This window comes from Ambystoma mexicanum, chromosome 6q, assembly GCF_040938575.1.
Source record: "Ambystoma mexicanum isolate Mex_15411 chromosome 6q, UKY_AmexF1_1, whole genome shotgun sequence".
Classification (NCBI taxonomy): domain Eukaryota; kingdom Metazoa; phylum Chordata; class Amphibia; order Caudata; family Ambystomatidae; genus Ambystoma; species Ambystoma mexicanum.
Genome location: NC_090937.1, coordinates 392,495,207 through 392,510,267, shown reverse-complemented (window position 1 = coordinate 392,510,267; position 15,061 = coordinate 392,495,207). Strand labels below are relative to the sequence as shown.

Here is a 15,061-nt window from a genome sequence, read left to right as displayed (position 1 = left end):
CTTAAGGCTGTTCACAAATTATTATACAATTAGTGCAGATGTATGATGCTGTATATCGTATGCAATTTAAAAGTATTCCTGATGGTTCAAATGGGTACAAACTATATACAAAGCATAAATGCACCACTCAAAGTGCAAGCATGTTGTGCAAATGTAGCATATGAAATGTGCACATTGTTGAAAACCTCATAAAAGGCATAAAGTGTCCCTGGTAAATACCCCAGACCTGCCAAAAACTTAACATTGGGGTATGGAAAACGTGTCTTTTATAAGCAGGATGATAATCTATAATACTAACAGTGACCAAATTAATTCCTCCCTCTGCATACGTCCTACATGTATAAAGAGACCCTGGGTGCATAACAATTAGCCTCTAGAATCCAACCAATATTGAAAATTAATTAAAAAGAAAAAATAGGAAAAACAAGAATAATCCCAATCACAAAACCACATCCTAGTGTTGCACCCAAGTTTGTACAAGTGGAAATCTAAATCATAAAATGTAAAGAGAAAAGCCAATCCTAACGGTGAAAAGAAAGATTAATTGCAGTTGTACTTGTACACTCCGTAACGTTCATACAGTACTTGATGTATCCCGCAACATATAAAAGCCATAAAATAATGGAAGACAGACCAACAAAAAAACAGCATTCTTATCTGATAAAGATCACATTTGGTTAAAAAGTTGCATACGTTTAGATAATGCATTCGCATCTCCCCAATTCATTGTATTTTTGGAAGACATTTCATGAGATAAAATGAAATTGCACATAGAACCTTAGCCCAAGAAAGTGTACAACGCTTCACATTATGTCCTATTGGATTTTTTGTCTCAAAGTCAATGATACTGAGTCCTTTGTTGGCGTAATAAACATTTCTTATCGCCTCCTCTGGACCCAGTCTCAATTTTATTAATACCAAGTAATGTAAAGCCATTAGGATTACCTCCATGAGCTTCTTCAAAATGTTTTGCCAAGGGATATGCTGCATCATGGTTCTTAATCGCTCTCAAATGCTGCAAAATACAGAATTTTAATTTACATTTGATGCTCCTGATCTACCACTTGTTACAAGGACACCAGAGGACGTAGACTACAAAATCAGAGTCACAAGGGATGTTGCTATTGATCTTCATGGAATAACTTAATATGGGATGTGTGGGCAAACTTACAAATCTTACATCTAGGGCATTTAGAAAAGCCTTGTGCAGACTTTTTCAACCACATATTAGCTTCACTTTTATCCTCACCTTTCATCAAGCTACTGACCCAGGTGTCTCTGAAAGAGCAACATTTATGAAAACCAACGCCAGGATGTTCATTAAGAGTATTGTTTAGCTCTTTATCAACCATGATGATCTTCCAATACTTCAGGATATTTCGAATTGGTGATGCGCGAGTACCAAAAAGTAAAAATTAATCGTGTGACATCTTTTCATGTTTTTCCAACCTTGCGATTCGGATTTTCTGACAGTAAGGTGTTCCTTTCAAACATACGGCCTTGACGATTACTTGATCAATGATTCTTTTGGAGGAAGCTTGTTGTTGAAAGCCCTAGACAGTGATTTTGTTCTCCCTATCCAAAACCTCAATCATCAAACAGTTTGTAAAAAGTCTAATAAATACACCAGATAAGATTTCTTCATGACCACTTGTTGCATGGAGGAGGTGCTGGAGCCCGTTGGCTTTCTGTATAATTCACCAGTCAATCGTTCACCCTCTCAATATGATCGTCACATTGAGAAAAACTATGTAACTTCGACTATGAGTTTCTGCGAAATTTTGTATTCATTATTATTCAGTGATCATACAAAGCCTACCCATTCGTCCTCAATCCCTCTCCAAATGATGAATAGGTCAATGTAGCGAAGCCACATCATGATTTTATCTGTATAGGCTGCGTTCTCTTCCGACCATACTGCACATTTCTCCCAGTACCCCATGGTGAGGTTTGCACACGGACGGGCGCATGTAGTGCCCAAAGCTGTTCCTTGTAACTGTCTAAAAAATTCATTATTCAACAGAAACACGTTACTGGTAAGACATGGCTCAATCATTGCCAGGACCATTTCTGTGTGCCGTAGGTAGTTGAGTGACTGTGTGTTTAAAAAGTACTTTCAGGCTTTTCCCCCCAGAGTTATGTTGAATAGATGTGTACAGGGGTACAACATCCATAGTTGCCAGAATATACTCTGGTTCCCACGGTAAATCATCTATCTTAAATACAAAAATCTTTAGTATCCTTAAGATAGGAAGGTAATGAAGATACAAAAGGGAAAAGCACCTCCTTGATATATTTAGACATATTTATATATATTCACTGAAAAAACACTGTTAAAGGAACGTTATGGTTAAGTTGCACTAATAAAAACCCATGAAATTTAATGAAAAAACTTTGTTAAAGGCTGTTATGGTTACAAGTAAAACCAAAACCCCCCAGAAGTTCGTCAGTTATGGTACGCTAAGCAACCATATCTTGCGCCACCACCGTGCACTGCTAATACAAACACCCAGTACATGAAAGATGACATCACAAATGTCATTAATGACAAATTCAGCAGATGTGGGAAGTCATGACCAGCTTAACTCGGTTAGAATATGAATATGTATGTGCTCATGGTCTTTCCAACGGGAACGTGCTGAGTTAAGCTGGTCATGGACTTACCACATCCGCCGAATTTCAAGGGTTTTTTGCATTAAATCTGCACAATTTAACTGCACCTTAACTAAGTTTTTTCAGTGTATTTCAAGTTTTGTTTATACCTTTGCTTTTTTGCAGGCACTAGACATGCCTTTGACCGTGTCCACTGTACATGTTCCCTAATATGTTTCTTTAGGACCCACTAAGTGGCCATACATGCCTTTCGGGCCCTGACCCAGTGGGCACAGCATATCTTTTAAAACACTATCTTTCTTTCCTGCTCACAAGCCATGGCCTTCGCCCATGACCACTGGCCCCAACCTTCGACCGTGGCACCTTTACATGTTGCCCCAATAGCTTCCTTTAAATGCCACTAGCCATAGCCTTTGACCATGGCCAGTGCACCCGCGGCCTTCGCCAGTGGCCACTATACATATTGCTCCAATAGGTTTCCTAAACAGGCCCACTAGTCGTGGCCACTCCACTAGGTTTCTTTTGGGCGCACTAGTCATGGCCTTTGGCCGTGTCCACTTTCCATATTACACCATTTGGTTCCTTAAAGTAACTCAGAAGCCATGGTCTTTTTGCAAACCCATTGCCCGCCATATTACACCATTTGGTTCCTTAAAGTAACTCAGAAGCCATGGTCTTTTTGCAAACCCATTGCCCGCCACCTCACTGTAGCATTCCACTTTTTTTTGTATTAATCACATTATTTGAACTCTTTTTAAAATAAAGGTTTCCCATAACCACAGTTAGTATGACACTGATAATGCTAATGTACTACAAACAACCTAGGTTATTCATGCGACACTTTCATTCCCGATCCCATTTTCTACTAGAACCCCGGTCATGCGAAAATAACCCCGGTATGAGAAACCGTCTGAGCTCTGAACTTCATGTCCAGCCCTCTTCAACTCCCCAATTTCACATTGTGTCCACTTTCCCCCTCCCCACCTCTAGCATCGTGCCATTTCATCATTGTTCCTCCTCCAAATGGCATTTTTTCCACTTTTCGTTTTCGGTTAACACCGGTTATTTCGGAAATAACCCTAGTTATCTCTCGCACTGAACAAAAAAAATAAATGTGTAGTCTGAGAGGTGCACCAGAGAAAACCTTTGTTTGCAAAATATCAGACAAATCCGTCGTGCGAGACAAAAATTATCGGCAACACAATTGTTGGGTCCTATGGAACTTAATACTCAACTTAAATATAGTGCGCCGACTGCCGCACTACAATATATACATATATGTAGTGAGAGTGTGAGACATAGAGAGTACAGCATAGAGTCAATGTAACGAGTGTCAACAAGAAAGTGAATACAAGTATAACAAGTTTGCCATGGCAAAAAGGGTTGTATGTGATTTTACCGACGGACATTAGATTGGTACATTTCATTGCGCTCAAAACACTGATTTTTATTATCTTTTGTTTTGGGCCCCCTCACCCCAAGCCCCCTGATTTTCCACACTTATAACAACACTCCAATCCAATCCCTTCCTGACCCATTTTAACCCCTTACCCCGCTACCCTTTATATATTTATTTAATCTTTTCCGTTTTAGTCCGCTCTGTTATATACAACTCTGTGCACAAAGCCCTTCGCTGCTAACCAACTTAACTTTAATTTTGTAAATTGAAGCTTGGCTACAAAAGTGTTTATAGCCTGTATCTAGAACACACCGTCAAGGTCTTGTATAAGTTTTGTTGAACCAGAAAATAAGAGAAATTTGAGGGCACTATGCAGATGTTGGTCTTGATTCAAAAATCAACTGTATGCAGTATATAAATACCAAACACACATGTAAGATGAATACACTAGTATGAGACAGTTTGGTTCGATTTTAATAAAACTTTTCATCAGTTCTGTAAGATTACCTTTGCTGGAAGTATACAAAACAGCGGTCTGAAAACACACCAGAGATGTGTCAGTTAGACTTTCCTCAATGGACATCTGTACTGCGAAGCCAGCATCAGGGTTGATATTGGCAAGCGAGAGCAAATCAGTTGATCGTACAAAGAAATTCCCATGAAACGTATGAATGGATAGACCTAAAAACAGAGGTATATTGAATTAAAACAGGAAGTGGTAGCAGGTGTACAATAAAACAAAACATTAATGGTGAATCAATCAAATTCCATTGAAGACTATTTAGATTAATTTGTACAGCACATACTGAGTTTGACAGAATATAAAACTCAACAAAGTCGACTAAAAATCAAATTATTTCATACCTATAATGTTATATTCAACATCCATCATGTTTAACTTGCTTAAACAAATCATGTCATACACCACTATCTAAAAGAGGTTACAGGAACTTTAATTAAAATAACATCAAAGATTGCTTTGATTGGTAAAGAGAAGGTTTAATTTTCTTAATTTCATATTACAGTTCCTTCCTCAAAACACACATCATACTGCCTGACAACACTTGTTCCCGAAAGGAAATTCTCAAACCTTAATAAGGGGTCGCTTGACACTAAAGGCACTAATTTGGAATAATCACCACTTTTTTCTAGTTGACAGACACACCTAGGGTGAACACCACCCTTAAAGGAAGTCATGAGAAATTAAATGGCTCCCTTTGCCTTATCACCTAATAATACATCCGTGTGATAGATTGCAGTATGCCAGTGAACCCGATATGTCAAGGCAACTGGAGGCAATCTGAGGAAAATGTGAAAGCCTCAGAACCTTTATGTGAAGAGACTTATTAAGGTAGACCGATTGTGCTGCGTGACATTTACCGTACAAACACCACTCATGCAATTACAACAGTGAATTACAGCAATTAAATGATCTAAACAGATTGTGGATGCTGGTTAGCAGAAACTTGTTTCTGCTCATCCAGAAGGATATATGTTGATATTACCCTACGGAGACACTTGCCTAATATGGAAAAATAGAGTGGACATCTTGAAACCAGGCAATCTATAATAGGGGTCTCCTGTTACGTTTTGCAGCGTCACGCCAGATATAAAGCCAAAGAGTATGATCTAGAGATAAGAGAAAGTATGATATGAACACAATGGTCCTTTGCCTTCAACAGCCACAGGCAGAATGCCTTTAAAGTAACACCATAAAGTCTAACTAGAATACCTAACTAGAATACCCATGTCCCTTGCACTACACACAAATTAGTAGTTGTACTTCTTTTTAAATAAATAAAATGATATGGTCAGAACCTTTTTGCATATGATACAAATCATCAATTACATCACTTCAAAAAACACCAACATCTAACCAAATGCATACAGATAAAAATTGTAAAAGTGAAATTGTATAAGTAAAATTGCATCCAGTTGGTTCCATTTCAGAATGTACACATTACAACTCATCAGCAACCCAATTAGCTTTTCATTGAAAGGAGCTATTCAACCGGTCCTTTTCTGTATACACTATAAACTGCATGGTGATGACCCTAGATGTTAAGCTGAAAATATTATCCCAAAATTGGTCACCACCTATGACCTCAGGTGAAGACACGAAGGTCTCATACTCCCTTAAATAAATTCTCTCCAGATTAGAGCACTGTCAGTAAATGTCTTATTGACTCTAGTTCCACACCACAGACTCTACAAATACATTCCAAGCAAGATATTTGCATCCTAGCACCCATCACCCAGGCAGAAATTGAATCTTAATCTCAGACCAAAATACTTCACAGTTTTGTTATTAAACAGAATCAAGTATGAATACAGGAAGCATTGTTTAGGATACATGTTAAAAGAAACTTTCCCCTCCAAGTACTCAATATTTTGAGTTCTGTCCCACTCATAAGCCACCTTTTTTAAGGCTTTCTTATATATTCGGACAGGACCATTTTCCAATCAATTACCGCATAGAACTCTTCACATGTCTTAGTCAATTACCTCATTACCTGATCAGGTTTGTAGGAGTCTTTCCAGTTTTCCCAGTACCAGTCCAACTGTGTATTGCCATATCAGTGAGGAACTTAAATAGCAAAACACTTTGCTTCACCTTAATGAAGGTTGCTAAAGAAGTCAGGCCCAATTCCATCCGAATAGCTTCAATGGGTAAATACTGCAGCAATCCTAATGTGCTCCTCCACAGCTTAGCCTCCAAAGCTTTCAACCATTTCAATTAACGGTCAGTATAAATTTCAAGGCTATAGAGAATGCTAGGAACAGTGCTTATATTATAAGCTTGTTGCATGCCTTCCAACCTTCCAACGAATAACCCCCACTTGTGCAAACAAAACTCTTAATCAGGTCCAATGTACTCCATTTTGAGAAAGTGTACTTCAACTGCTCTGCAAAGCTAGTTGCGGTCAATAGATTCCCCAAGTGCACATCCCTTGTCACCACCTCGATGACTGTTTTCAATTTTCCATTTAAAGTTCCCATGCAGCCGTTTGCTTCCCACAATGAAAATCTTAGTTTTTGCCTTATTCAGCTCAAGACCTTTCCCCTTAGAATATTTATACAGTGCAGTCAACGAAAGCTCCAAGACTATCAGTGTTCGATCTAACACCACGTTATAGCCTGCATACATCAACCAGGCAACCTTATGGGAACCAATCCTAGGGGGAAAGTGTTTTGTATTTTGCATTGCCATTTCCAAATCGACCACATAAAGAATAAAGAGAATGGGAGCAAGGACACATCCCTGCCTCAACCCTTTTACAGATAGAAAGCATTTTGACAATAGGCCAGATTGATTAAGCTACACCACCACTGTGGTGCCTTCAGAGAACTACCTAATCAAATAGAGCCTCTCTGGATCGAGGCCCCATGTTGATAGTTTTCCCCAAAGCCGATTGCGATCTATACTATGAAAGGCTTTTGTATAGTCTATGAAATCGGTGTATAGGTTAGAAGGCTTATGCCACAGACTGCGACAATGTATTGTATCGTCCAGATGTTACAATCAGTTTTCATCCCTTTCTGAAATCCGGTTTGTTGTACTGATATAATCTGATTCTACGCAACCCAACTCTGCAACTGCCTCAATGAAAATATACAAAATACTTTACCAGGGGAATCAAGCACAGCTAAAAGCCTATAGTTTGCCGGATTCCCATACTCTCCTTACTTAAAAACCGGAATTTGAAGTGATTTTTTTCCAAGAAGCAGGGATGACACCATAGGCTATGATTTTTTTTAAAAAGCGCCCGAAATGTTCTGGACCAAAGATCAATTGTACTTTTACTTTACTACTTTATATGTTTCTTGAGGGAAAATACATCAAATAACATGCTGGGCACATATGAAGGATAAAGTACTGTTTAAAAAGGTCTTCCTGGAAGTTCATAATGAACAAAAGCCAAGGTGTCCTTAGAGACTCATGGCCCTCATTTTTTAAAGCCTGTTTTGCACATATTGTATTTTATGTAACATAATACAACATGATTTTGTTGACCTACAAGTGTGCGTAAAATATAGATGCATGAGAATATCATAACTCTGCACAAAGCTTCTGAACAAACATTGCCAGGTAAACTGTCACACTGAGGTGCATCCGCATGAAAGAGCTGAGAGGGATGAGAATATAGAGGTATTTACTGCCCACATCTTCCAAAAAGATATTTCATGACTGAAATAATGAGATGCGTGTCAAATATATTGAAACGGCCATGAAGGCGTTTTATGTGTGAAGTAAGTTATATAACTGAGATGCAAAATCTAGATGCTATCCTTTGAATGCAATGTATTAAGTAATGTTCCAAATCTAAAGCAATGGTTAATGTAAATCTAAAGAAATGGTTAATGGGTAGGTAGTAGACAATCACATATAAATGGCAAGGTGGGTTATCCCCTGCAGATAGTCACTTAGAGTGGGAAATGCCTGAAAGAGACAGAGTCGGGACCCAAGGATAAGGCGCACTAAGGAACTCAGTGAATTCAAAATATGTTTCAGGTGCAGTGCAGAACAAACAACAACTCTGGCACAGACGTTGTATTACACATTAAAAACACACAAGAATCCTAGAGTGAGGGGCACTCCCGTCCCCTGCATACCAATAGTTCTAATACAACCAAATGTTTTGATAGAAATTCGAAATGTGATAATGTGGTTAAAGGAGAACAGTAATTTTAAGTCACTCTCAAAATGTCAAGACCAACATTAAACAGAACTCTTGAAAAAATGTTTTAATATATAAAGAAACCAATTTATAATGTATGAAATAATCCATGGGTGAAGCTCAACAGGTTTCGGGAGGTGATCCCTTCATCGGGAGAAATAATTTTCAGGACATGGTTTCAAACTTCCAAAATTCAATCTACAACAGTAAAAAACATATTGTGAAATCCCACTGCCGTCTCAGAATGATATTGTGTAAAATAGAAATGTTATCTTGGAATCATACCACAAGTGGTTATCCCAATTAGTTCAACTTGATAATGGCAAAAGTGCATGTTTTAATGTGATGTTGAATGTCGCAAAAAACATACAAATCGCCTGTCATGACAAATATAAAATTATGTGTTTGGGAATGGAAAAATGGTGTTTATTAAACTGTAAAGGTAGGGTGGAAAAACGCCTAACCTAGATATAAAATGGGAGCAAGCATTGACAATCAAATGAAAAATAAGGTTGTCCTCGTGGCTTCTTGTCAAGGTAAAAAGGCCTATACTAAAAAAAACTATTGCCATATCCTTACAACTAATTACAGAAAGAGTGTGGGATAGGGTTTTCAATAAAGAAAAAAGTGTTCACAAATAAAAAGTCAAAATGTGATTACCAGGGGTCTCCCTTCCCCAAGTTTTCAGCACGGGACAAGTTGGGTCCCTTGAGCACAGCACAAACTCAAGCTTTCCCAGCACGAGCCGACAGTTCCGCTCCCGCTATCAGTTTCTCCGATGGTTAAAGTCTCTTTTCAATAAAAAGTCTCTTACCTTTTAGGGCCTGATAGTTTCAACAAACAAAAACACAAAAGTTCTGTTCCACGTATGGCTTTGGGTGACAGCTTCACCCCTGGCTCCCCCTCTTCTGGGCACAGACCCCTCACAGTCATACTTGACAACTCAATCAAACAGTTCCTTTCTCAACAAACTTTGGGTGATATCTTTCCACCCCTGGATCTCCCTCCTTTGGGTTCAGACCCCTTTTGATTACCACTCTCCCTCCTTCGGGTTCACTTAGCCAATTCTTGCAAACCGGTACATTGTGGACATCCGTCTGCTGGGTTCACACCTGTCAACACAATGCTGATGGGACTTCAGGTTTTGTCCCCTTTTGTTAGCATCCCTCCACCCGGTTCACTCTTGCCAACACAATGTTCATGTACTTTTCATATTACGCCGGATTTGTTTCCCTTTCATCTGCCGGTCAAAGACTTTCGACTGTATGGAAGATTTAACAAGAGCCCTGCATGACCACTTTAACCCCCTTTCGCCTTTTCCTAAGGCCTTCTGGTTTTTGTAGTTCAATAGCAGGGTAATGGCCTAGTATTTCTCCAGTGTACCCCCACGTGGTGTTTGATTCTGTTATGCTGGCTTTCCCTTTTCTTATATCAACAGTTCCTTGTTATTTCTAAGTTCAATTAGCCGCTTGCTACTTTCATTCAACACAGTTTGGTTTCTTTATCAGCTCTCCCCTCGACTCTGATGAACTGCTTTAAAGGCTGGTACCATTGGGCCATGCGTCTCTCCTCGGCTTGGCTGTTAGTGGAGGAGGCGCCTGGGTGCCGTTGACATCTGCTGCAACACACGCTGGCTATTGTCCACGGTCTTACAATTCCTTCTCTTGAGGCTTCAGGGGACTCTGTGTCATGATTCCTGCCCCTCATGTCCCCTGCCTTCCAAGATGTCAGGCTGGAGCCAGGCCACGATCACCTACATGGCCCTCAAGGGCCTCTCAATCCCTCCAAAGACCCACTTGGAGTCAGACTTGGCGCTTGTGGCACCAGACTCACTCACTCACATAGGATAACATTGGGGATTGGACTTGTAGTGCATTGATGGAGACAAGATGGATGCCCCCACATATTTCGGTTCCCAGAACTGCATGTGCGGTCTAGTTTTTTGGGTGTGGTTCAGCCCAGAGGCACCTGGGATACCCAGAGACTATTTAAACCACACCCAGGCTGAGAAACATGCTTTGCGTTTTCTGCACCTGCAGCGTGACACTCACCGTGTTCGGATCGGTCTCCAGTAGGCCTGCCTCTTTCTTCTGCGCTCAGCTCCGGCAGGAACAAGAACACTGTTAGGAACAGCCTTACCTTGCAGCGCTTCTGCCCATCAGTCATCGCTCCTTCTGTTCTGCGGGCATCTTCGGCGGTGTTATTCGTATCCAGGCACGCCACTTCCTAAGGAAAAGGGAAAAGAACAGAAAAAAGGCATTAGTAAGCATTCTGCAAATCTTCGCTTATTTTTAAATACTGTACGAGCTTCAAACGCTTACCTGAATCCCAGCCGCTCTGGGGGAACTCTGTCTCCGGAACTTCTCATCCATTTGCAAGAGGGAAAAGACACTCCAGGTTAGCGTGGAAACATCTAGAGGCGCCGCATACCCCGCTTAACCACTGCATTTATTCTTCATAACCGGCATCCACGCTGAAAACGTTGAGGCAGCTAAAAGACACAGAAAAAGAACTCAGTACAATACAAATACGAAAGCGGTGCAACGCGCATCACGCTCTCACTCCCCTTCAGTGCTACTCATCTCAGCAGCACGCCGCCATCCCCGGACGCCGGCCATCATCTAAGGAAGGAAAGGAACAAAGTTAGAGAACTGTTCAAAAGACTCATTATACTTACCTGTCGGACTCTTGCCAGTGAAGTAACTAGGCAGCAACGAGCCCGCATCAATCAACGCGCCCCTGCGCTGAAGGCAGGACGGAGAGCACACTATTCAAGAAAACAAGGTAAGCGGTGGATCAAAGGGAAGGGTTGGACCCCAGGGAAGAAGGGGTTCAAGCACACAGAGACAATAGGGAGTTAAACTCTACCAATACTGTGTTTCAGGCCCAGTCTCCAGTCGAATAGCCTCCACGGAAGGGTTTGAGGTCGTAAGAGGTCAGAACAGGCCGAGTGACGTCCCCGTGGATACCAGGTGAGCGTTACACTCTGTCGATAAGGGCAAGGTCACTTCTCCCCTTTGTTTCCTCTCGACTCGCGCCGTCTTTTGACATTCTCTTGAACTGCTGTGCTGAGTTAGCTCTCAGGTTGTGTGGTCTGCCTAGCTCGTCCTGTGCTCTTGTGCTCCACCTTTTATCCCTGTGGGGAAGGGAAAGGACCGTAAATGTGTGCGATTCTGGTAAATGTTTTGACTTTGCCTGACCCTTGTATTGGGATATGTCAGGTAAATGGCTCTGGTGTTAGTCCGTTGTCTTTCATATTGTGCAAAAGGGTTTGTGTCGGAAAAGAGGGGGGCAGTGTTTTGGAATATCCTACGTGGAAGGATGGGGAAAAGGTGTTCAAAGAAGGGGGATACCGCGTCTCACCCGTCGGTGTCCCACTCCCGCTCCAAAAGGATCCCGCATCCAGGTGATCCTCCCGCACTGGTCCACCCCCAGGAACTGGATCCAAAAGCGATGACTGTGTCCAGGCAACCTGGGTGACAGGTACCTGGGGACTAGACGGAGACACCTTCAGGTTTCTCACATACCCCTCCTCCATGCAATGTAGCCACATTTGTTTCAAAGGGGAACCGGGAAAGAAAATGTACATTTCCCCGATCTTTTCCTTTTAGGTGTTCTACCGTGAAACAATAGGGTTGCAGGTCTAGAAACCATCGCATGACCCGATGGTTGGAATCTTTACGTTGGCTAATCCGAACTAGGGGTGAGTGGTCGTGACTAGTGAGAACATTCGTCCTAATAGGTAGTACCCAACATGGATAATAACCCATTTGATGGCTAGGGTCTCTAGTTCTACCACAGAGTCGTTTTTTTGGCATGGGAATAATTTGTGACTGGTGTACCCTATGGGATGTTCAAGTCTATCACAAATGTGGGACAGAACGGCTCCTAACCCTGTAAGGGAGGCATCCGTCTGTATCACAAACTCTTTTGAGGAGTCGACTACCTTCAGGATTGGGTTCTGACACAGAGTCTGTTTCAGAATGTTATAGCATATCTTGTCTTTGTCACTCCAATTAAGTTTTTGGGGCTCAGCATTTTTAAGTTTATCAGTCAGCCGAGCTGTTTTGTCCGAAAAGTTGGTAATAACCCCACAGTAATACCCTATTAATCTGAGGAAAGCTCTAAGGTCTCTTTTGGTCTTAGGGGTTGGTGTATCTAAGACGGCTTTTACCTTTTCATGTTGGGGTTGTACGTTCCAATTCCATACGAAGAAGCCAAGATATTTTACGGCTGATTGGGCTAATCTGCATTTAGCTGGATTGCAGTCCTGTCAGCGTTTCTGAGGACTTTCATGATGGTATAAAGGTGGAAAATATGGTCCTCAAAAGTCTTACTATAAATGACGATATTGTTGATATAGACTCAGCAGAAATCAGAGTATGCATGAGGCGTTGGAAAGTGCCTGGTGCACCGTGTAGACCGAAAGGACTTTAAACCGGAATAGTCCTAAAGGCATTGAGAACGCTGTTTGTTCCTTATCTGGCCCATATATGGGAACTTGCCAGTACCCTTTGGTTACATCTAGGGTGGATAAATAGGTGCATGTTCCGAGTTTATTAATTAGGTCATCGATGTGTGGCATGGGATAGGCATCAAAGTCAGAGATGGTATTGACTTGATGGAAGTCTATGCAGAATCTCCAGGAACAGTCAGGTTTACCAACATGATGTGAGAGGACCATGGACTTGAGGAGGGTTTAATGATATTGTCTTTCAACAATTTGTTGACTTCCTCGATCACTATCTGGTTACGGGTTTCTGATAGTCGATATGGCTTTAGATGAACCACTGTTCCGATATACTGGTATGTACCTTTTACTCTTCCTGGTTTCTCTGAGAATACATCAGGAAATGAGATCACTATATCTTTTAGATCTTCTTGGTGGACTGACAACTCGGAAGGAATTATGTCAAAGTTGTGTATGTCCTCAGGAACCGCACAAGCCAATACTTTGGCATGGGTGGCTGACGGGTTCTCCTTCCATTCTTTCAAGAGGTTTATATGGTATAGGTGGACTTTGTTTTCTGTCTGGTTGAACTATTATATACGTACAGGTTCCTGTCCGTTCTATTATCTCATAAGGTCGGTGCCACTTGGAGATAAGTTTGTTTTCTGAGGTGTGTAAAAGGACCAGTGCTTTCTGTTCTACAGAGAATGATCTTAAATCCAAAAAAAAATTAAATCATAAGCAGCCTTTTGTTGACTCCGAGCCTTCCCCATACGAGTACAAACCAAGTCTCGGACCATTTTCATGTGTACTCGCATTCAAGTGGTGGTTTGTGAGATTGGATGGGGGGGGGCCCTCCTCTCGTTCTTCTAAGGTTTCTTGGAGCATGTCCAAGACAGCTCTGGGTTCTCTTCCGCAGAGAAATTCAAAAGGAGAGAAACTTGTGGAAGCTTGGGGTAAGAGGGTTCCTTACAGAAAATAATGCCCATGGGATCATCCGGTCCCTGTCCTTCCCACCCTGGTCTATTAGGGTCTTATTGAATCTTTCTACCAGGCCATCTGTTTGTGGATGGTACACAGAAGTTTGCAAGGTAGTGATGTCAAGTAGCTCTTTGACTTCGGCCATAAGCTTACTCATAAAATGTTAACCTTGGTCCATTACTATTTCTTTGGGAAAGCCAACCATGGAGAAATACGGTAGAAGATGATTAACAATCTGCTGTGTGGTGTTATTTCGCATAGGGAATGCCTCAGGATATCGGTTTGCATAGTCTACGATCCCTAGGGCACATTTATTGCCCAATTTAGAAGTCTCTAGAGGCCCTACTATGTCCATGCCAATTCTAGAAAAGGGGACTTCTATGATCGGTAACGGGTTCAGAGGGGCGGGTAAGGGGATGTGCGTGCTGGTCTTTTGGCATATGTCGCATGTCTGGATGAAAGTTTTTATATTGGCATGCAGAACCGGCCAATAAAATGTCCCACTAATGTGCTCCTGTGTCTTAAATTGTCCTAAATGCCCCCTAATAAGATGGGAATGCGTGATCGCTAGCACAACCTTTCAATGACTCTTGGGTATTACTAATTGGGTTTTCACCAAACCTTCGGTGGAGGGTTCCCTCCTGTAAAGTAACCTTGTATTAAGAAGAAAAAGGGACTGCCCTTTTCCTTGCCATCTTCTTCTGAAATTGCCTGTGAAAAAGCTTCAGCGTGGGCTGGGTCATTTCACTGGGCAAAAGCCAGGTCGGCATAGATGAACAAGTTACTTCTTACCTGGTAACGTTCTTTCGATGGGATGGTCCTCTGACGTATTCCTTATCTTGCAAATAGATCACTTCCAGCTTGCTGGCCTCGGAATTTTTTTTCAGTAGAGGGCGCTGCGCGTCGACGTCCCTCAAGTCGGTGTCCCTCGACAGCCTC

At 41.5% G+C, this 15,061-nt stretch overlaps 1 protein-coding gene across 2 annotated transcripts in view; it reads right to left on the bottom strand.

Moving 5' to 3' along the window:
* The window catches only part of SEC24B (SEC24 homolog B, COPII coat complex component), a 2,214,138-nt gene that overhangs the window by 674,720 nt on the left and 1,524,357 nt on the right, over positions 1 to 15,061 (bottom strand). For both annotated transcript variants that reach the window (XM_069630875.1, XM_069630876.1), the window contains exon 17: positions 4,520 to 4,693. In XM_069630875.1, the coding sequence (XP_069486976.1) occupies positions 4,520 to 4,693 (174 nt within the window). The remainder of the gene's footprint in view (positions 1 to 4,519; positions 4,694 to 15,061) is intronic.